The 20,175-nt window shown below is 40.5% G+C and overlaps 7 protein-coding genes and 1 non-coding gene across 8 annotated transcripts; 1 reads left to right on the top strand and 7 right to left on the bottom strand.

Moving 5' to 3' along the window:
* Window positions 1-382: 382 nt before the first annotated feature.
* On the bottom strand, window positions 383-1,312 carry SS1G_03391 (hypothetical protein; the record flags this gene model as incomplete). The annotated part of the gene is made up of 3 exons (XM_001595252.1): window positions 383-795; window positions 982-1,024; window positions 1,187-1,312. 3 exons carry the CDS (start codon window positions 1,310-1,312, stop codon window positions 383-385), a joined length of 582 nt encoding a protein of 193 aa, XP_001595302.1.
* A 1,578-nt stretch (window positions 1,313-2,890) lies between these two features.
* SS1G_03390 (hypothetical protein) lies at window positions 2,891-3,178 on the bottom strand (the record flags this gene model as incomplete). The annotated part of the gene is made up of 1 exon (XM_001595251.1): window positions 2,891-3,178. The coding sequence occupies one exon, from the start codon at window positions 3,176-3,178 to the stop codon at window positions 2,891-2,893; it is 288 nt and encodes a 95-aa protein (XP_001595301.1).
* A 2,407-nt stretch (window positions 3,179-5,585) lies between these two features.
* SS1G_03389 (predicted protein) lies at window positions 5,586-6,293 on the bottom strand (the record flags this gene model as incomplete). The annotated part of the gene is made up of 3 exons (XM_001595250.1): window positions 5,586-5,674; window positions 5,884-5,965; window positions 6,255-6,293. 3 exons carry the CDS (start codon window positions 6,291-6,293, stop codon window positions 5,586-5,588), a joined length of 210 nt encoding a protein of 69 aa, XP_001595300.1.
* A 1,180-nt stretch (window positions 6,294-7,473) lies between these two features.
* SS1G_03388 (predicted protein) lies at window positions 7,474-8,053 on the bottom strand (the record flags this gene model as incomplete). Its single annotated transcript, XM_001595249.1, has 3 exons — window positions 7,474-7,618; window positions 7,761-7,888; window positions 7,982-8,053. 3 exons carry the CDS (start codon window positions 8,051-8,053, stop codon window positions 7,474-7,476), a joined length of 345 nt encoding a protein of 114 aa, XP_001595299.1.
* A 1,226-nt stretch (window positions 8,054-9,279) lies between these two features.
* Window positions 9,280-9,381, bottom strand: SS1G_14536. Its single transcript has one exon. It is a non-coding gene; the product is annotated as a tRNA-Arg (tRNA).
* A 1,152-nt stretch (window positions 9,382-10,533) lies between these two features.
* SS1G_03387 (hypothetical protein) lies at window positions 10,534-12,745 on the top strand (the record flags this gene model as incomplete). Its single annotated transcript, XM_001595248.1, has 5 exons — window positions 10,534-10,612; window positions 10,667-10,735; window positions 10,792-11,130; window positions 11,193-12,440; window positions 12,717-12,745. 5 exons carry the CDS (start codon window positions 10,534-10,536, stop codon window positions 12,743-12,745), a joined length of 1,764 nt encoding a protein of 587 aa, XP_001595298.1.
* Window positions 12,746-13,004: 259 nt separating this feature from the next.
* Window positions 13,005-15,978, bottom strand: SS1G_03386 (hypothetical protein; the record flags this gene model as incomplete). The annotated part of the gene is made up of 6 exons (XM_001595247.1): window positions 13,005-13,722; window positions 13,785-14,580; window positions 14,624-14,665; window positions 14,782-15,053; window positions 15,520-15,607; window positions 15,948-15,978. 6 exons carry the CDS (start codon window positions 15,976-15,978, stop codon window positions 13,005-13,007), a joined length of 1,947 nt encoding a protein of 648 aa, XP_001595297.1.
* Window positions 15,979-16,807: 829 nt separating this feature from the next.
* On the bottom strand, window positions 16,808-18,884 carry SS1G_03385 (hypothetical protein; the record flags this gene model as incomplete). The annotated part of the gene is made up of 5 exons (XM_001595246.1): window positions 16,808-16,981; window positions 17,042-17,859; window positions 17,990-18,251; window positions 18,319-18,477; window positions 18,612-18,884. The coding sequence occupies 5 exons, from the start codon at window positions 18,882-18,884 to the stop codon at window positions 16,808-16,810; spliced, it is 1,686 nt and encodes a 561-aa protein (XP_001595296.1).
* Between the last annotated feature and the right edge of the window lie 1,291 nt (window positions 18,885-20,175).

Here is a 20,175-nt window from a genome sequence, read left to right as displayed (position 1 = left end):
TTTTTTTTTATCTTGCACCTGTATGCCACAGGCAGATTTTTGTGTAGAATTTGGTGTATTCTAGCTATTCGACTAATTTGGCTATACTAGTGAGATTGCTTAGAAGCCAGGGGATAGCTTCGAAGGGGGGGCTCTTTGTAAACACTTTAAAGACTTTTCCTTTTTTGTAAAAGAAAAAGTGTAATGGAGTTTTCCTTTTATTATACAAGCAATAGATATAGGCTATAATATGATTGAAGCATTTATAGTATACTGCGAAGTCGCTATATTGTGATCTGATAGCGAGAATATAGTGGAGTATAGTTCTCTTCAAAGAGAGAGTGTTTGTATTAGAAGTGTAATTGAATTGGAGATCTTTGTAATATTATAGCCTGACTATATTCTATAATTGTTTGTTTGTTTTGTTGGCCTTTATTTTGATCATTCTTTTTAGGGATACTAGCGTACAGATCGGATTGAGGGGAAAAGGGAGTTTTGTTCCTTCCTTAGCAGCTTTGTCAGTTATTTCGTTGTTAAGGATATCTAGGTGCCCTGGGACCCATCGGACGCGGATTTTCCCGGGGGAGGTGTGTGGGAGCCTTGATCTAACAGCCCAAGCTTGTATAAGCTTCAGAAAATCTTCAAAGACTCTCTGTAAGGAACCATTGAAGTAGGATCCTAATCGGAGAACAACCTCATAATTGTCTAAGAAGATCCAGAGATCTGTAACTAGTTTGATTGATACTAAAGTAAGGGCTTTTGCTGCCCCTGCTATTGTGATTGTAATTTTTGCATCGAATACTTCTACATTTGTATCTAATGAGAAAGAATAATATATTATTTGAATATCGAATTGTAAAATTACAAATCTGCCCCCAGTTACACCATCTTTGCTTTCACTTTTTGAATCATTCGAGAAGATTTGTATATCGCTTCTTGGGATCTTGATATGGAAGGCTTTGAAGTCTTCGGTTGCTTATGTCTTCGTTCTGTCCATCGGACTATTGATGCAGGTCTCAGCCTCTACCCTCGACTCTCTGATTTCCTAGAGTAGAAAGACTAAAGGGTTTATATGTTCAGTCTCCAGTAATATTGTAATAAGCCTTACAAATCTTATATCTGGAATATAATTATATTCTCTAGTTTTGATTATATTCTCTACTTTAATCCTGAGAGAATAGTAAAGATCTAATCTGATAATTCGTACTATATATAATTGTGAAATCAGGTTTAACTCAATCTCGGATGGTCTGAGTTTGACTTCCTCGTAGAATACTGCTATATTTGTGGTTTTGTATATTGGGGGGATTGTCCTTATATAGGTGATTATCATTTTGTTAAATAAGCTTAAATGGCTATCTATTATATTTGAGATCGAGATCGGATTGTTTAGGGTATTCTTCTTTGTTCTAGTTCAGTTTGGCCACTATATTTCCAAGGCGAAATAGCACTTTTTGAGTATACAGACTTTAGCTATTTTCCTAATAAGATATAGAGGTATCCCTCGGTGTGTATTGTTAAAGGATCTCAATATATTAGCTTCTTTAAGGGCTTTAATTGCAAGGATCTGGATATATGATTTGAAGTATAGTTTTCTATCGAAGTGGACTCCGAACTATTTGAGTAAGCTAGATTTGATCTTTATATTCATAGATCTGGTATGTATTGCAAGGGTATTCGTTAATGTTCAGTGTTCTTTATAGAAGTATATAAGCTCAGATTTCTTGAGGTCAAAAATAATACCTTCGGTTTTTCCTCATTCGAGAGTTTCTTGTATATCCATTTTTAGAGAATCGCAGTTTGTCTGTAGTGAGTTTGATATCGCTAGTATCACGATATTATTTATATATCCGAATCTGCTCTGTGGTTTACTTATCCAAAAGAGAGGTACAATATAGAGCATAAACAGAATTAGGGAGATCGATGAATCTTGAGGAAGACTGCATTCTAGCTTTGTTTCCAGGCCAGTCTCATTATCTAGTCGGATCTTGATGGATCGATTAGTGGCGAAGGACTGAATCCATCTAACTAGATTGTTTGGCTATCCTTATTCTTGAAGGCGATTCATTAGTTTTCTTGGTAGTATTATATCAAAAGTACCTTTTATATTCATTGTGAGTAGGATGATCTTTAACCCTTATTTTAAGGATACCTCAATATCATATATAATGTAAGTGATAAAGTTCATTGAGGATTGCAAGGGTAAAGCTCCGAGTTGCTGATTCGCTAGGACTTGGTAGTTTAGAGTAAGCCATGATACCTTCTTTGTAATGAGTCTTTCGAGACCTTTGCTTAGGACCGAGAGCAAGACAATTGGTCGGTATGATCTTGGGTTGATATAATCTGATTTATTGGGTTTAGGGATGATTACAATGGTAACTAATCAGAAGTATTTTGGGTAGTATTCTAAATGTAGATAGCTTTTGAAAAGGGATAGGGTTATTTCTTTTATTTGTAGTTATACAATTTGTAGGATTTTTGTTGGGATTTCGTTTATATTAGATGCTGTGTTCCTTGCTTTTAAAATGGTCAGCTTTATATCTTGTATAGCTATATTAAAGAAGATGATAGATCTGCTTAAAGTTATAAAGATATCGAACAGGATATCGTCAATCTTAATTAGATTTGTCAATAGGTTATTGATGAAGGTTTCCCTTTTCTCTTCGATAATATTTGTAATAGTTTGTTTTGATAGATCTATTAAAAGAAAGATATAATATATTCCTATAGATTGATATTATTTGGTTATTCGATATATATTGTTTATATCTTCTACTTTATTCACTTTTGTAATATAAAAGATATATTTTGCTTTTCGGATTATTTTCCAAAGAGAATGTTTGAATATAGGTATATTGATGATTTTATATTTATATATAGTCTTTATATAGTCCTTATTTTACTAAGATTGTTAAAGAGATTTGTTTATAGATCTTCTTGCAGATCCTGTATAGATTTTTGTAAGGGCTTGTATAAGGGATAATGTGGCTTGATCTAGGTCTCTTAGAGAAGGTGTTCTGAGGATAGCTGCAATGTTGATGAGATTAGTTTCTAGTAGATCTTTAAAGAGCGTTTTATTCAATATATTTAGCTTGAGTTTCTTTGCAGGCTTTTGGCTTCGGTAATTCCAGTGAAGGTAGGTTTTTAGGGTGTTGTGATCTGAAGTGTATTCTAGTTGTTTAGCGAGGGTGGTATACATTGTATAGGGCCCTAAAAGGAAGGTGAGGTTCAAGATGTTTCCCTTTGAGTGAGTAGGAGTTCCGATTAGGGAGATGAGGTGTAGATTCCGGGAGTTTGATTATTCTACAAAGAGTTTGGTTAGCGTTGAAGAAGATGAATGAAGAGGATTCCAGTTGGGGTGGTGGAGGTTGAAGTTGTCTAGTAGGATAGTGTTGTTTGGGAAGTTTTGGAGTTCAAAGAATGCCTTAATAATTTGATTGCTATTTATATATTATATTAAAGTATTGTAAATATTTATAATAGTAAATATTGTATTATTTATAGATATTAATTGTATAAATATTAGATCTTTGAAGATTATCGATTTGATTTGATTGATTTGAATTCCTATTTCTTTTCTAATATAGATGAGGATATAAAGGTTTTCCTTTTAATTGTTTAATGAAATAAAGATTTTGTAGGAAGGGTGAGTTTTGGTGATTTTTCTTGAGGTATCTTTATATATATATAGCTTTTAGATTATGATAATATCAATTTGATCTATATTTGCTAGATTAAGAACGAGATCGTATGAGATCCTTTCTTTACCTATATTGATTTGGGTTATTGTAAACGGTTTATAATTTATTAAACGGGATAAAGATTGGATTGATGATTATTGCAAATCGATTAGTGGAGTAGGTATTGAAGAGGGTTGTAGAGTGAGTGAAGCCGAATAGGCGGGTGGGGGTTCTTGGCCTAAGTTGGTCCGAGGGGGAGGAAGGGGTAGGGGAGTCGACCATTTGTGTATCGGATGATGGCTTTGAGTATCCAGCCTTTATACAAACAAAGTTTCTGTTTTCGAGGTATATCTTCTGGATTGTCTGATGTTCTGATTTTGATTTCCTTTCTCTTCTTTGTAGGCAAAGAAGGTATTTGGGATTATCTACAGAGTAGGGGCTATTGTAATGAAGGCATTTGGGTGGGTATATATATTCAATACTATAATTAGTAGTATAATTGCTCTCTATATGCTTTCCCAAATTATATAGACAACAGATTTGTGATTTGAGGTATGTTCTTGTATTATGTTATTGAAAGTAACAATTGTATTGAGTGATCTTTGGTTTTTGTATTAAAAAAAATGTACTGATATTGGCCTCTAGAATCTTCAAATTCTTTTTGAGTGGTTCTGTTTCTGTCTTGAAGCTTACTATCTATATTGAGTAATACTTATTAGATAAGGGGTTTATTTGGGATTGGATAATGTAAGTAAACATTTGATCAGAGTATTTCTTTATAGCATTGAAGATTATATCTTTTGTAATTAAAATGGAATCTATTTTGAATTGATTATTGAAGATAGTGACTTTCTTGGGGATGTAGTTTAGATAGTAAATGGTCTATTTTTCTTGGGCCTCAATTTTGCAGTCTCTGATTGTGGATGATATAATGGCTTTCTGTTTTTCAAGGGCTAATAGATTGGCTGTTGAGCTGATGCAGAGAGCGAAGCCTGTTTTGACCTCTTGGACCTCCCTTAAAAGGGAGGCGTTTGGTCCGAGGACTTTCTTTAGGGTTGTGAGGATTACAAAAGATCCAGTGCTTCAGGCTGGGTGCATTTGGTTGATTCGTACGAATAAGTGGTTATCGGAGGGAGTCTTGTTTGTGAGGGCAATAATTGGAGTAGAGGCTTTCTGAATATAGGAGGGCTTGGGGTCTATAGGTATTGTGGGTGTATTTGTATGAGTGGTGGTCGGGGGGGAAGGAGGGGAAAGGGGGGTGACAAGCGGAGTAGTAGCTCCCCTAGTTTTCCTATGATTAAATACAAACGGGGCATGCCACGTGACCCGGAGGTGTGAGGCGTCACATATTTTTCCTATTTTTCCAAATTATATTATCACAATAGAAAATTAGAAAAATAAATTTGATCTGAATTTTGTAAAAAAAAAAAAAAAAAAAAAAAAAAAAAAGAGCAAAGTTATTAATTTAAGATAATTATCATTCAACAAATAAATTTAATCAGTTTTCAAAATTTTATATAAATAATCTCTAAATAGGATTGATTAATAATACAAAAGGAATTTAATTATTAAATTTTTACTAAAACAAAATCTTCAAACGAAAATTATACATTATAACTGTTTTTGGTGTAAATTTGAGCATCGCTTAATATAAATGAAGGGGTGCTATAACGGTGTTACGACGGATCTCACATACCTAACATCACGTGATTAGCATCATGTGATATGAGGATCCCAGTAGGCTCAGCTGTCCCAGTACAACTGGGACAACTGGGAGCACTGGGACGCATGCCACGATGGTCTATATAATTAAGATGGATTTCCTTTGTATAGAGCTTCGTGCTCAAGATCAATCATTTAGTATACTCTACTATTGGTTACGAATTGCATTATTGTCATTACTTTAAGTCCCTGCTTGACGCCTAGTTATAAACCACCTCGAGAGCCTAGAGCACTTCCACGTGATCTAAGACGGCAAACCTCGTAACAAACGGCAGGAATTTCCGGGTACATAGCTGTATTCCAAAGCCAACCGATTAATTTTTCCCTGACCAGCATATTCAAATATCTCATCGGATGAGCAGACCATTGCTAAGGTATTGTTTCAATATCGGGTGCTGAATGAGGAGCTACTTCAACTCACGGATCGCTCTTCAATATTCTTTTCCTTCATGTTTGGGTGACTTGACGATGCCCGGAGTTTCTAGATCGGATTATTTCTTACTCTCGGGTTTCGACCAGGGTACTTTGATACCGATACTGTATCTTTCCAGCTGTTGGTTCAGTAGGGGAGCGCTTGGTGAAGCCTGAAGCAGCTGTTAGCAGGTATACTGCGAGTGTGTAGTCATCTCTCAAATCTAACTCCATCGGAAGAAAAAGTCTCGAGGAGGATTGGGTGTAGGTTTTTCTAAACCCGATCATCACCACAGTCAATCAAATCAACCATCACGTTTTACATCCTCTATAATTCGTTACTGTCGATAGTTTCTTGATATTAAGCTTGGAATCTTACCATTGATCATGGATCTATGTTGCTGATTCCATGCCATGGTCGTAGTTCTCTCAAATTTTCTTTATCATTGTCATTTTACCAACCTCTCTTAATAAAGTGTTCTTATACTTAAACTTTCTCATATTCCGCAGTGTTCATGCTGTTATTCGTCTATCCAGCACCTAATAGCTGGAGGATTGACACCCGGCTCTCGCACTTCTCAAAGTTGCTATCGAGTCCCTCCAAGTGGTCTTTTATACCGCGACAACTAAAATCCTACACCAGGGATTCTGAATCTTGTCTAATCTATTCATTGTGAATCCGGGTGTTCAAGGTATTAGCACCGACGACAGCACGAGGATGTAACAAGGTCAGGCTCTTGATAAAGCTGGGAAGTGAATAAGATGGTGGTGGCTGAGGAATCCACATGTTAGAAGGAAAGAAACTTTAGAGAGTATTGAAAAGTATGTAGATCACTAGATCTAGTAGTACGGGTGTGCTTATGTATATCCAACTTATCATTGTTGCCCTGCTCAAATTCCCCAATCATATTATTCCAGGTCATTTCTTGTCGTCATCGCACCAACCATCCAATCATTCCTACTGTTATTATTGTTCCTTTACCCCTTATCGGGGGGGGGGGGGGGGGGGGGGGAAAAAATTGGGGGAAATACCCAACAAATAAACCCCTGGAAAACCATGAGGGTTTTGAGAACAAAAAAAAAAAAAGTATATTTGCCTCCTCGATTTCACTTCCTAGGTTTTACAGCATTTTTCACATAGTTAAATTACCTTTTGTCGTTACTCCTCGTCTATGATTTGCTCATATCCAATAGAGATCTTGCCATATAATTTACCCCCCTCCCCGGGCACTGGCAATGGAACGGACGACGCTCCATTGGCTGGGGAGTTCTAGACACTAAACTTTTGGATATTAAATCATCTAATCCAAACTTTTTATATCCAAACTCCTCGAGTGATCTATCCAATTCAATAAAATCACAGACTAGCAATCCAGACGACCGTCCAGATGGAACACAAGAAGACTATTGACAGTAGGAGAAATGACGATAATTAGATAAAGCTCATATAACATAATGACGATGAATCAGGTAGTGTGCAAAATCCGTTGCTCCTCACATTGAACCGCAACTAGCTGGAATTCATAGTGATTGGCAACAGAGGGCTTGTGGTTCACATAGGATGTGCCGGGGACAATCATTCATGCAAGATTTGGATCGCTTTGGTCGACAATCGCTTCATTGAATATGTAGATAGTACAATACGATTTATGAGGTCAAGAACCAAAGTCAGGCCTGTAAATTAAGCCCTGGTGAATCCTCCAGCAGGAGTAATAATTCTAGCATCAGGTGGTGCAGTTAAGAAATCTGCTGCCTTACTATCAGCCTTGTATGCTTGAACATGCGCACTCTCCTCATGGGCTTTTAATGCTGCCTCGTCTTTGAATCTATTAAAATTTGGTCAGCTCACAGCACTGGGTTATGGAAAAGAGGAAGGATAAAGTCTTAAGGCTGAGCTAGCAAGGGCGTAGAATTTTTGTGGTGGGAAGGACGTGTAATTAGAAGAAAGGGGTGAGTAGGACTACTTACACCATAGCCATAACAATTTGTTCTGGACCATCACCCGTCAATGGTTTAGTTTTCGAAACTTTGTACATTAAACACCCGGGCTCGGAATCCTCGACAACTTTAGCGAACTTAGCCCCTTCAGCGAGAGCCTGTTGAGATTTGTGTTAGAAAGTATGTCATCGTATTGCAATAGTTTGAGACAATAAAAAGATTTGGGATCGCCCAGGAACAAATAAACTCACTTCTTCGAGCTTTTCGGGCTTGGGGGTGAAGGTCACAACTCGGGCGACGCTGTTGGGACCCATGGTTGCCATTTTGACAGATTTGTATGATGTTGATGAGGTGGAAATGGTCTGATGAGGTTTATTTGTAGTAATTTGGTTGAAGATTGTATTGAGGTATTAAGATACTTTCCTACCCTTTATATAATCGAGGCAGCGAACCTCCGCACATGGGTATTGCTTCGTACTATGATATTCACCTACTAATGCACTGACATTCTGTAAGTGAAAATAGTTTACGAAAGCCGTATTCTCGTATAATATCACCAGATGTTCGAATTTGATTGCTTGAGAGCTCGAGACGCATTGGAACGGACGGTGCACGGTTCATTGCAGAAACAAGTTCTCCACAAGCTTGAGATGTCATAGCGGCAAATTTATGGGTTGTCCTTGTTTTAATTCGACGCTCTTCACAACCGCAGCTTCCTACCTGTTGACAGCACAGCAGTAGCATACGTATTTGATGCTTGAACTATTCTCAAGTGCTTGTTCCATGAAAGCGTGGATTTGAACATGCGAGAAGATCGAATGTGAAGCAATGGTAATTACGTCTAGACTGCAAGCGGAACATACTGCGTATATGGAGCTAGAATCAAACTCCACGACCTACAGACACTGGAATATTGAAAAGCTTAAATGAGAAATAGTAATCTTTTCCTTCCTCGGTCGATAGCTTCGCAACGGAGTGATTTCAACTTCATGCATTGCGAACCCGACAAGCTTGGTTTGGATGAAATCACTTAGACCTTTCGATATATGATATGATCAACAGAGTTTTACAATAGTGTAGACAAAATAGTGATGAGATAGTCTTGTCCAGTAATCACCAACTCGACATACCCTGTTTCTATGGTACAGGAATATTGATAACCTTTATCGATAAAGATATGCAACAGAGTGAATGAAGTATCCACTTTTCTGATTCTTCCAATCATGTAGGCTGGATTGCATAAGATCGTCGTCGTTCCCTTGAGCTATCCACGGCATGTAAAAGGAGGGAGAGAAATGAACTTCGGCTACTCGTATGATATCTGACACAAACATACTGAAAGCCAATGACCCATCATTTACAAATAGCCGTAACTCAAAAGTGGGCTAGATCTATTATATAATATGATGGTCCACAAAAATATTCGCCACCGTAGAAGGAAAAATGCGTAGGCCAAAAAATCGAAAACTCCCCCTGACTAGCGAGCGAGCAACGAAACAAAAGCTACCAAGATGAAAAAAGGAACAAATTGAGGAATAAAAACTACGGATGAGCCCCGCAGGGATCGAACCTGCAATCTTTTGATGCCGAAGTCAGCTATATTTTCATATAGAAGTCGAAGTCAAACGCGTTGCCATTGCGCCAGAAGCCCGGTCTAGACAGCTATGCACTTATAATTGTTGAGATCTTATCTGCTAGGTAAATATATATACATTTTGCACAAAAACCAGAGAATATCTTACCACTTTTCACATATAAAGATATCCTTTGTCTATTGATGGGACAAGTAGATTGATTAGGTAGACAATGGCTGATCTTACAAGAAATCAATTATCTCGAAATTCGACAACACTATTTCAAATAATTTTAGAATTAGCATTAAGCAAAGCATAAAAGAGAAGCATGTGTATGCAATGTCAAAATCTTACTTTCATAATAATGATTGTCTGTTTTGATATATATTTTTCTTTGAGGGACAAATTCTGACTGTAGCGTAGCAAAACAATTTTTTGGTTGTCAGAACAAAAGGCGACTGAACACCTCTACTCCGTATAACATGTGATGGCATTACCAACAATACCGAGGTAGGACAAATTTTACTCCGTACACACTGAATCTACCTATATTTAGTCAAAGAATGACACCACCCACCTCTGTCCTGATTAGCTCAGCTCCAGGCTTAGCACAATGAATTGACCAATCGTAAGCCTGCTCAAATCTTGCTCCAGATATATAGCTGTGGGCATCCCCGACTCCCCGGATTGCCTCCCTTTACTTCCTTAAATCTCACTCATGCAATCACGAGAACATGTTTCTGGCTCCAGCTTCCCCACACTCCGGGCCGCTGCCACCGACGTATACATGGCGGCAAAATAGCAAATTGTGGATTTCAATATACCCAGCCTATCATGTCGACTTCCCCTTATATTCGGCAATCTGCCTAAGCTAGTTTCAAATATATCTTCACTTCATTCCCGAGAGCCCCGTACAAAGAAACACCTTGTGATGTCTTCTCTCCAGCTATGAAGGGCCGGAAAATTTATTACCGAATATGCGGGGATTCGTTGAAGGTTTTTTAAAGATGGATTTTTAATTTACGGACGGATTCCCGCCCAACCTGGTGATTTAGGTGATTTAGGTGATTTGCCATGGACCGAGGGGGAGCTTATGAGACGATTTTGAGTAGTAATTGCAATTTGTGAGAAAGTATTTAAGATGATATGGTCCCAGTGAATGAAATCTATTCGAGTGAACTGTAATACTTACCTGGCCTTAACCCTTCATCAGAGGTCTCATTGACATCATGAAAACGGCGGCTGTTTTGAGCGTGTTGTCCTTGGCAGTAGAGTCAGTGTACTCCCAGGCTGCCGGATATAGTCAATGTACTTTTCACCAATCCATATTGTCGTCATTTGATAGTTACTGATTTGAGATAGGTGGTGGAAGCAACTGGACGGGAGCGACTACTTGCGTTAGTGGATATGTCTGTCAATCTCAAAATGCGTGTAAGAGATGAACCAACCGCTAGCTTTATATGCCCGAGAATACTTATTTTTTATAGATTACTCCCAATGTCTTCCCGGGACAGGTACTTCAGTAGCCACAACTTTGACCACGGCAACCAAGAGCAGCACCACATCCGCGACCTCTAAATCAACTACATCCACAGCTTCATCCTCCAAAGCGAGCTCGACGGCAGCCTCAACGGTGCAATCAGCATGCACTGCAGCATTTACTCCAGTTACTGCTTCAGCAGCATTTGCAGCATTAAATCCAGGATGGAATCTTGGAAACACTCTGGATGCTACTCCAGATGAAGGATCTTGGAACAACCCTCCTGTCGTCCCTGCTACATTCACGGCAGTTAAGGCCGAGGGATTCAACAGTGTTAGAATACCAGGTAATAACTCACTCCAATTCATCTGTTATTTATCATTTGATGGAAACTGACAAAATTCATAGTTACCTGGGCATATCACTTTGTAACATCTTCCCCAAGCTGGACCGTTAACACCACTTGGATGGATCGCGTTGAAACAGTCGTCGATCAAGCCCTTGCTACGGGCATGTACGTTATCCTCAATGTCCACCACGACTCCTGGATCTGGGCCGATGTCTCTGCATCTGGAGCAAACCTTACCATGATCGAAGAGAAATTCTCTGCTCTTTGGTCTCAAATCGGAACCAGAATGAGATGCAAATCTAGTAAATTGATCTTTGAGCCAATCAATGAGCCACCGGGAACAACACAAGAAAATGCCAACGAACTTAATAAACTCAACAACATCTTCCTCGCGGCCATCAATCAAGCAGGAGGTTACAACCCTCAACGAGTAGTAGCCCTTTCAGGTCTTCAAATGAACTCAGTGTATACTGAGCAATGGTTTGCAAAGCCCACAACCTACACTTCTCAACCATGGGGTCTCGAATTCCATTATTATTCACCATACAGTTTCATCTACAACGCTTGGGGAGATACCATCTGGGGTTCCGATGCCGATAAAGCTGCCCTAACAGAAGATTTGCAACTTTTCGCAGGTAATTTCTCAGGCATCCCGACGATGATTGGAGAATGGCAAGCCACACCTGTCATTGTCGCTGAACCCGGCGCTAGATGGAGGTACACAGATTACTTTGTGAAAACCGCCAGGAGTTTTGGTTTCGCGCATGTACTCTGGGACAATGGACTCGACTTCTTGGACCGCAACACAAATACTTGGTATGATCCTATCTCAATGTCTGTCCTCTTCAACGCCGCCAAAGGAGTCTCAAACTCTCTCCCAGATGGCACGGTTGATACTTCCGCCACATCTCAAAATACCTCGGCATATATTTTCCACAAAGTCGGTGATCCAGTCATTGCACAATCTCTTCCATTCCTTCTGAATGGGAACACCTTGACATCCATCACAACATCTTCGGGAACCACACTAGCAACATCTTCATACAGCATAACCTCTGCTGGAGTTCTAACTTTCACGCAAGCTTACCTCTCAACCCTCTACTCATCCACATCTACCCCCGGCATCAAAGCCACTCTCTCATTAACTTTCTCCGCGGGCTCACCATCCCAAATACAAGTTGTGCAATGGGCCACTCCAACCCTCTCACAAACCTCCTTTAGCAAACAAACTAGCTCCGATCTCACAATCCCCATTAACTATGCCGGACTGTCAGAAGTCGCCGCCGTCAAAGCTTTGAATGCAGATGGTTCGTACATGGTGTCTGGTGATTCTTGGACTCAGTATCTGGGGCCATTACAACAAGCTCGATGGACTTATTCATCCTGGACAACTAGCAGTGCTGGATTGACAATACCTGTTGCAGGATTGCAGGTTATTGCTAGCACTGGACAGACTGATATTTTGACACTTGAGGTGGGTTTTTCACTTTCTCGTAATTTCTCTTTTGCCTCCCCGATTACCCCCTTCATTTGTCCTCGCTTACTGTTTCCGTACAACAAATCTGATACTGATGCCAATATAGTTTTTCCCGAGAATCCTAGGACAAAATAGCGTAAATATTACATTCACATAAACGTAGGTTGAGTGAATAAAGTAAGGTAACTTGCAAAGTACAATATCAAGCGTTGTGGATATATCGATCGTCGAACTTGGATTATGTAGTTTTCGGGTAAATAAATTGAGCTGTACATATTCTTGAATTCAGTACTTATATTAATTTTTTGACACAAATGTTACAAGACAACTCAAAAACATGCCAATATGTGCTTTCCAATTTCTTCGCCTTCTCATTTCAATGTTCTTACCTACATCACCAATAAACATCCACACCAACCAAATCCGCCGCATAATCCACCAATCCTCCGGCAGCATTTCCAAAAGTCAAAACATTACTCCCAGTCTTCCACCCACTAGTCAAAATTCCAAAAATCCCCGTATCTTGCCATCCCTTCGTCCCAAACAGCTCGGAACTCTTTCCACTGAGTGGAAATTCGGCGCGTGTCACAACTCCATTAACGCTAATCGTCATATTGCGCGTGTTGGTGCCGGTGGTCCAGGATGTACTGAATGCAACGTCATTGTTGCAGAAATAGATGGAAAGGTATTTTGTGGAGGACGTAGTGGCCGATGTTGAGGGGGCATTGACAGTGATGGAGGCGGAGCCGCTGGGAGTTAGGTAGCCGATTTTTGTGCCGCTTGGAGCGCAGTAGTTTGTGCTGCATGTTACGTGGGTGGCGGTGCCGGAGATACTCATGTTAGATGAGGAGTAAAATGTTGCTGGTGGTGGTGCAACTGCGATGGAAGAAGGCAGGAGTGCGGAAGATGAAGTTATAGCGAGGGTGTTTGTGCTGGATGCCGTGAATGGGAGGGAGCCTATGACGAGCGATTTTGAACCTGCTGGGAGAGTATATTTTTTTGAGGCGATAGTGAAGGTTGTTGAGGAGGTGGATGAGGAGCTGAATTGAAGTGAGACGGTGTAGTTAGAGCTCGACGTTTTAGCGTAAATTTTGGAGAATGTGATAGTTGAGCTATGGTCAAATTAGTATTCCAATTGTAAAGGAAGACTTGAAAACAGAAGCAAATAACGAACCCAGAAACAGCAGCATCACTAGCAGCATATGTACCCGAAACAGTCGTCCCCCCAAGTTCTAAAAGCATGGTCCCATGCGCACCCACAGTTGCGGAATATGAAGTCAGAACATTCGTCGCGCTTGTACCGGCCCAAATATTCTTGAGAGTACTCGCTTTCTGCAATCCCACGTCTGGGAGATCCAAGGTAAGTGTCTTCGCAGTATTTTGAAGATTAATGAGCGCTACTACAGTACGACCTCCACTTAATGGTCCCGCCCATACTTCATATCCATCCGTTGTCCATCTTCGTCGAAAGCTTGCTGCAACGCCTAATGTATCTTGATTATAACTTATAACATCTTTGTTGCTCAGGATATTCAAAGAGGCAGAGTTAATACTCGTGAATGTATCCTTCAAAGCTGCTCCAATTACCAATGGACTCTTCAAAATCGCCCATAAACTAAAATGCGTTTGTTCTTCAGTAGTAGTCAAAACATTATTCCCAACCTCCAACATATCAAGATCTAACCAATGCCCAGGACCAGCGAAAGAAGTTTGTGGTACAGCCTGGTTTAGAATTCTTGGAATGGTGGAATACGAGGGAATGATATCGTTGGTGATGCGCCAGGTGTTTCCCATGGGTGGAGCCCATGCGGAAGGAAAATCGACACCCCAATCGCAGATCTGGAAAAGCATAGGCTTGCTTAAAGTGGCGAGTGCATTGGTCATGTTCTGATAGCGCAGAGATGGAGATGTTGAGGGCGCATAATTGGTATTTGGATATCCAGTTGCTCCATCTGAATAGCAGTTATCATCTAAAATTGTCAGCTTGGCACTTCCTTTGGAAGTGTTCCTTACATTTCAACAGATCTGCTCCCCATGATGCGAAGGTTTGTGCATCTGTCAGTTCATGAACTGTGGTTGTCAGCATTTTTCTTCACACAAGCCCCTCGACTTGAAAACACTCCCTTAACCACTTGATCTGTTTCAATTATAGCAATCAATAACAAACTCACATAGACTACCCACTTGTGCCGGAGTGCCAGTCATACACATTTGCACCCCAGCATCCGAATAAACTCCAAAGCCCAGCCCCAGTCCATGAATAAAAGTCCCCAAAGCTGGGTAACCATTCGGAAACCGATCGGGATTCCATGTCAATGTTCCAGCAGAAGTTCTATCAGGCAAAGTCCATCCACAATCAACAGTCACATAGTGGTAGCCGAGAGCAGAGAGACCAAGGGAGACGAGAGCCTGTGCATTACTATGAATGATAGTCTCATTGGGGCTACAAGAATAATGGTTATATGAGTTCCATCTAATGATCTGTTAGAGAGCAAGACACAGGTGAGAGTGTGAGAGAAATGAAATACTAACCCCATAGGTGGAGTAATAGCTAGACCATTGTCAACTCGTGGTTTGAGGTTCTGAGGAAGTGCGGTAATGAATTGAGGAATTAAAGAAACAAGCAACAATAGCTGCCTAGAGCGACTGAGAGCTCGCATTTTCAAAGGCAAATCACGATGACTTCAATTGTCCAAGCAAAGAGGACAGCATGCCTACTATATTTCTAGCATTCACTTCCCTCGGATCCTCATGAAACTCTAAGCATGCATCATGAAGTATGTCACTAGACATGTCACTAGAGCTATAATTTCTCCATCTGCAGACTCCAAAATCCCGCATTAATCACCTACCAATACCGTAAATACTATGGGGTCTAAATGGAGAAAACGGAGAATCTACAGATTTACCCCGCATTTAAACCGGTAGTTCGATGACCAGATGCGCTCCAATCATCTTGTAGGAGGCCAGAACTACCGCAAATGACTTGTGTAGGCACTTGAGAGCAGTCAGCTTGAGCTTACCAGCTCAGTTTTCTGGCAAGAATCGAGCGAATACCACAAAATTGAAATGAAAAGGAATTAAAAGAAGTGAACTCAAAAACCTCTAGGTCTTTCATTCATCTTAGAACTTAGAATGCCTCTGCTCGATCGGTTTAGATTATCGTGATATCGTATTATGATTGTTCAGATGAAAATACAGATATAGAAGCACTTCTCGTACCACGCCACAGTGCTTGCACCCGCCCTCCCGACACAGCCCTAAATCCCTTAGCCACTGAAAGACCAGGAATCATGGGTGTGTACGTTCCCAAGGCCTTCAGCTGTTTGATATATACCATGCTCATCGGCGTACTTCAACCTACTCATGTCGTACCAAATAAAGTCCAGGCCTGTTGAAAATGCGTCTGGATTTTGTCAGCCCAGAATTGTCACCGCCATTATCCCATTTTCTTGTGTATATAGCGGCAAGTGACACGGCGCTGCATCCAAGAAATGCCCCTGCGTTTGTCTGACATACATTAGATGAGATGAGATGTTTTCTCCAACGTTTGACAGAGATGGATCAATCACTGCGTTACAATTTACGAGACGAGCCGAAAATAGTTGCTCAGCCTTATCAGCCACTAAAGTATTCCGCTTTGGGTTTCAAAGGTATTTGCTTTCATGCATATGAATTTCATGAAACCTCGCTTCTATCAAAAGAAAAGTTTAGCATCCAAATATTTGGCAAGTACCTATATTGAATTGAAAACCTAGTTGAAGTCCCCGACTAGCGGAGATGTTAGTTTGGAACTGAAGGCATTTGCACGTGTATTCAAGTGTAAGATCAAGTTACAAAATTGGTAATATCCGTATCTGATTCATCTACACATATACCATCTTTATCTTTCTTCCATCACACTAAATATCCCGTCTTTAAATATATACATTGAAAGGATATAACGACATGCTCATCTTCCATGTCCATGGCTGTCTGGTTGGGTTTTGCCAATAATTTGTCCCTCCGAGTATCCTACCATGACCACCATCGGCGCCGCTTCTGATAGCCGTCACCGCCAAATGAATCACTCCTACCCATGCCCCGTTATCAAGTAATACTTCCACGGCCATAAGCTACCTGTGATTATATAATTATTCATTTCCTTAATAAGTGAACCCCAAACGCCAGAACGCAATCCAATGCTGTGCATAATTATCATTGAGAGACGAAAAATAAAGCCGATAGTAAGCAAGCGGTAAAGAAGGAAAGCACCGATGATGGTGATGTGTGTGATGAGAGAGAGTTGACGGCAGTATGGGTTTTGTTGACATCTTTCATGGGCTTTGGACAGAGGGTTGTGTTCACTAAAAGGGAACCTGGTATCCAAACCTATTTCAAATGTTAGTTCTCATCCTATCATGCATATTCATTGAAAAGATGTTAAAATACCTGTGGCTCCCCATTTGTCAAAGAAAGAGTGAAAGTTCCCCCGACTCCTGTAATAGTGCTATTGCAGCTCAATATTTCAATGAGAAGAATTCCGTCACTAAAATTGGTGTCTCCAATATAGTAAGGTCCAACAGTTCCACCGTTGGTCCCAACATTAGTAATAGCTGTCACAATTGAATTGACGTTTCCTTTTCTAAATATCAATGCATCGTCTTTTTGATAGATGACTGCTGATTTGTATCCCCAGTAAGGACTCCAGTTAGAGTAATTGGTGGAAATCATATAGTTGTTGACGGCGTTACGGGCGGTATTCATGGTCTTGATATGTTGATACAAGACTGATGTGTTATCATACCCAGTTGGATTTAGCCAAAGTGCTCCACGATTTTCAGGATCACCACCACCGTCAAAGCCTTGTTCCGCGCCATAATATACCACAGGAATACCATCAGTGAAGAAAGCGAACGTAAGAGCATTTTTTCTTTGAGATAGATCAGTTGTGTAGGATCCGAAACGAGCGACATCATGATTCTCGCTAAATGTGCCGAGAAGCGTAGTATCATAGCAGTTTCGCTGGATTTGATCGAATTGGTAGCTTAAGCTTCCCATGCCATTTGTAGAGTTCGAAAGGATAGATGTAATATAGTACCAGGCAGGATAATTGAGGACAGACGAAAGAGCATCGACGGCCCACTCGCATGCATTGATAGGCAACTCGTCAAAGACTTCACCGATGGTGAATGTATTGGCAGCCTGTTGAAAGCCAGGCCAAAAGGGCTTGTCGACGTGTTTAGCGGCATCGATACGAAGGCCGTCAACTACAATTTAGATGTCTGTCAGCCCACTCTTACAACAATTCATATTCTGGATATTCCCCGGATTTTCTCCACAGCCAAGGGCTCCAGAAAGCGCGAGGAATAAATCAGATTCATCATCAGAAGTACATACGAGAATAATTGGCCACCATCTCCGATACCCATGTTTCCCATGTTTGCTTCACAAAGTCAGACTCGGTATCAAGATCTGGTAGTGAAACTGTATCGTCTCCAAGCCAACAATTTTGAAAGTTGGTTGCGTTCGAATAATCGGTGATGTAACAAAAAGGATGAAAGTATTCTTTCTTGTTGAACGGAACGAGTGTAGAGTAATCGGTTTCACTCCCAGGCCCTGCGTAGGCCATATCGTTGATGACCGCATCGATCATCAAATACTACAGCGTACAGGTGGATTAGAATTTGTATTTCGTCTGGTTGAGTTGTGGGCGTGAATCAACTTACCATCCCACGATCGTGTAAGGTCGACGACAGAAGTTTGAGATCATCCGGAGTTCCAAAATGTTCGTTGATCTTGGTGATATCTTGACTCCAAAATCCATGGTAGCCTTGGCCGTATTTTGTTGTTTGATTGATATTTTGTACCACGGGCGATATCCAGATCTATGTTTGGTCTCAAGTCAGTTCGCGTTGTTCGGCTTGATAAAATCCATCTTTGATCACGACGATCGCACAAGGCACAACAGAGAATTTTTCGTAGTAAGAGCTTAAACGGAAGCTGAGAAGGGCAAACTCACAGCTGTAAATCCCATATCCTGAATGTAATCTAGATGATTAATGATACCTTGAAAGGTCCCTCCGCAATACAATTCCGCTGTATTATTACAAGCATAGGTAGTCGAGCCATCAGTTCTTGCGAACCGATCCGTGATGATTTGATATATCGATTGGCTTCTCCAATCATCGGAAGTAGCAGCGTGGACGTCTTGAACGAATGATGATAGGAATGCCACCGATAACCAACTAACGAATGCCGTCGAAGTTTTTCCCTCCGACGTGGTCAACAACATGATTTCAACTCGTAACTCGATACCACCACTATCGCAAAATTCGCATATAAAGAATGACGGCTGAACCCTCAATTGAAAGGCTGATTATATTGGCGTCGACAATGTAATCAGTTTGCTCTCTTTGACGCAGAACACAATAGTGATTGACAAATGACACAAAAATTATCAGTTGTCTAACGGAATACTACCATCAGAGATAGGTTTACTTGGCAGTGCGGGTTTCCCGACGCTTCCACTTGATATAGTCTAGCATCTGGAAGATCTCCATACTCGTGTTTGCCAAAAAGTATAAAACACATCCCCATACAGGCTTAGACTTTGCGGATAGGGCTATTTAAGGTATCAAAGGGGTTTAGTTTAGGCAGTGTAGCTCTAACAGAAAATTGTACGGAGTAAAGTTCTAGAAGTATAATATGGGCGAGGATTTTGTTCTCTTTTCTCAATGCGAATCCCGGGTCAGTGAAGTAGAATTAGGCATATTCGACCGTCAAATTTAAGCCTATGTAGACAGGTATTGTTTACTTTTTTGGGCCCTGTCCTACGTAAGTAACCTAACAGGCTTGACTTCTTCCGGGACCGATAAACTCCGTGGAAGAATATTGAAATTAGGCCAATTGGATATGTGAACGGGTAGTTTGTGAAAATAAATCTGGGGCATTGTTACCAACATTACTCGAGTACCCATAAAAATAGCAAAGACAACTCCGAAAGGATACTAATAATTGCTCAGGTAAACATGACAGGAAATGAGCATCCACAAATCACCCAGTAAACGGTCTTCGAAGCTGCGAACTTCGATTGATCGATCATATTAAATTCCAGAACTTCCCGAAAGTTCTTAATTCCCAATTGAGCAGATTGAACCCAAATCGAGGTATAGAAGGCCTTTCAACACCGCAGGGGACTTGGCAATTTTTGATGAATTTAACACTTTTAGCTATTTTAACGAGGATTAGTTAATCTTACATCCTGCACATAATGCCTTGGCAGAGCACAAAATAGGGGAGGGACGTAGAGTAGGAATTCTAGTCAGGGGTAGTGGCTACCACCGCCCCACTCTGATTATCGGAAAATCTGCACATTGTACGGGAAGGAAGGATCTCGATATGAACCGTACGATGCTTTTTGGAATAAATTAAGTATGATTTAGCATTGTTTGCTAAGGGGTTTGAAAATTTTGTGATTTTACTGTGATTTTACTGAGATTCTTTGAACCAAGCCTCTGGGATAGGCAAACGATATATACAATGGGGACAGTGGTGGAACAATTTTTCGAGCTAGAATACTTAAG

The sequence above is a fragment of the Sclerotinia sclerotiorum genome, genomic scaffold (genome assembly GCF_000146945.2).
Source record: "Sclerotinia sclerotiorum 1980 UF-70 scaffold_4 genomic scaffold, whole genome shotgun sequence".
Taxonomy (NCBI): domain Eukaryota; kingdom Fungi; phylum Ascomycota; class Leotiomycetes; order Helotiales; family Sclerotiniaceae; genus Sclerotinia; species Sclerotinia sclerotiorum.
This window is presented reverse-complemented; position numbering and strand designations above follow the sequence as displayed.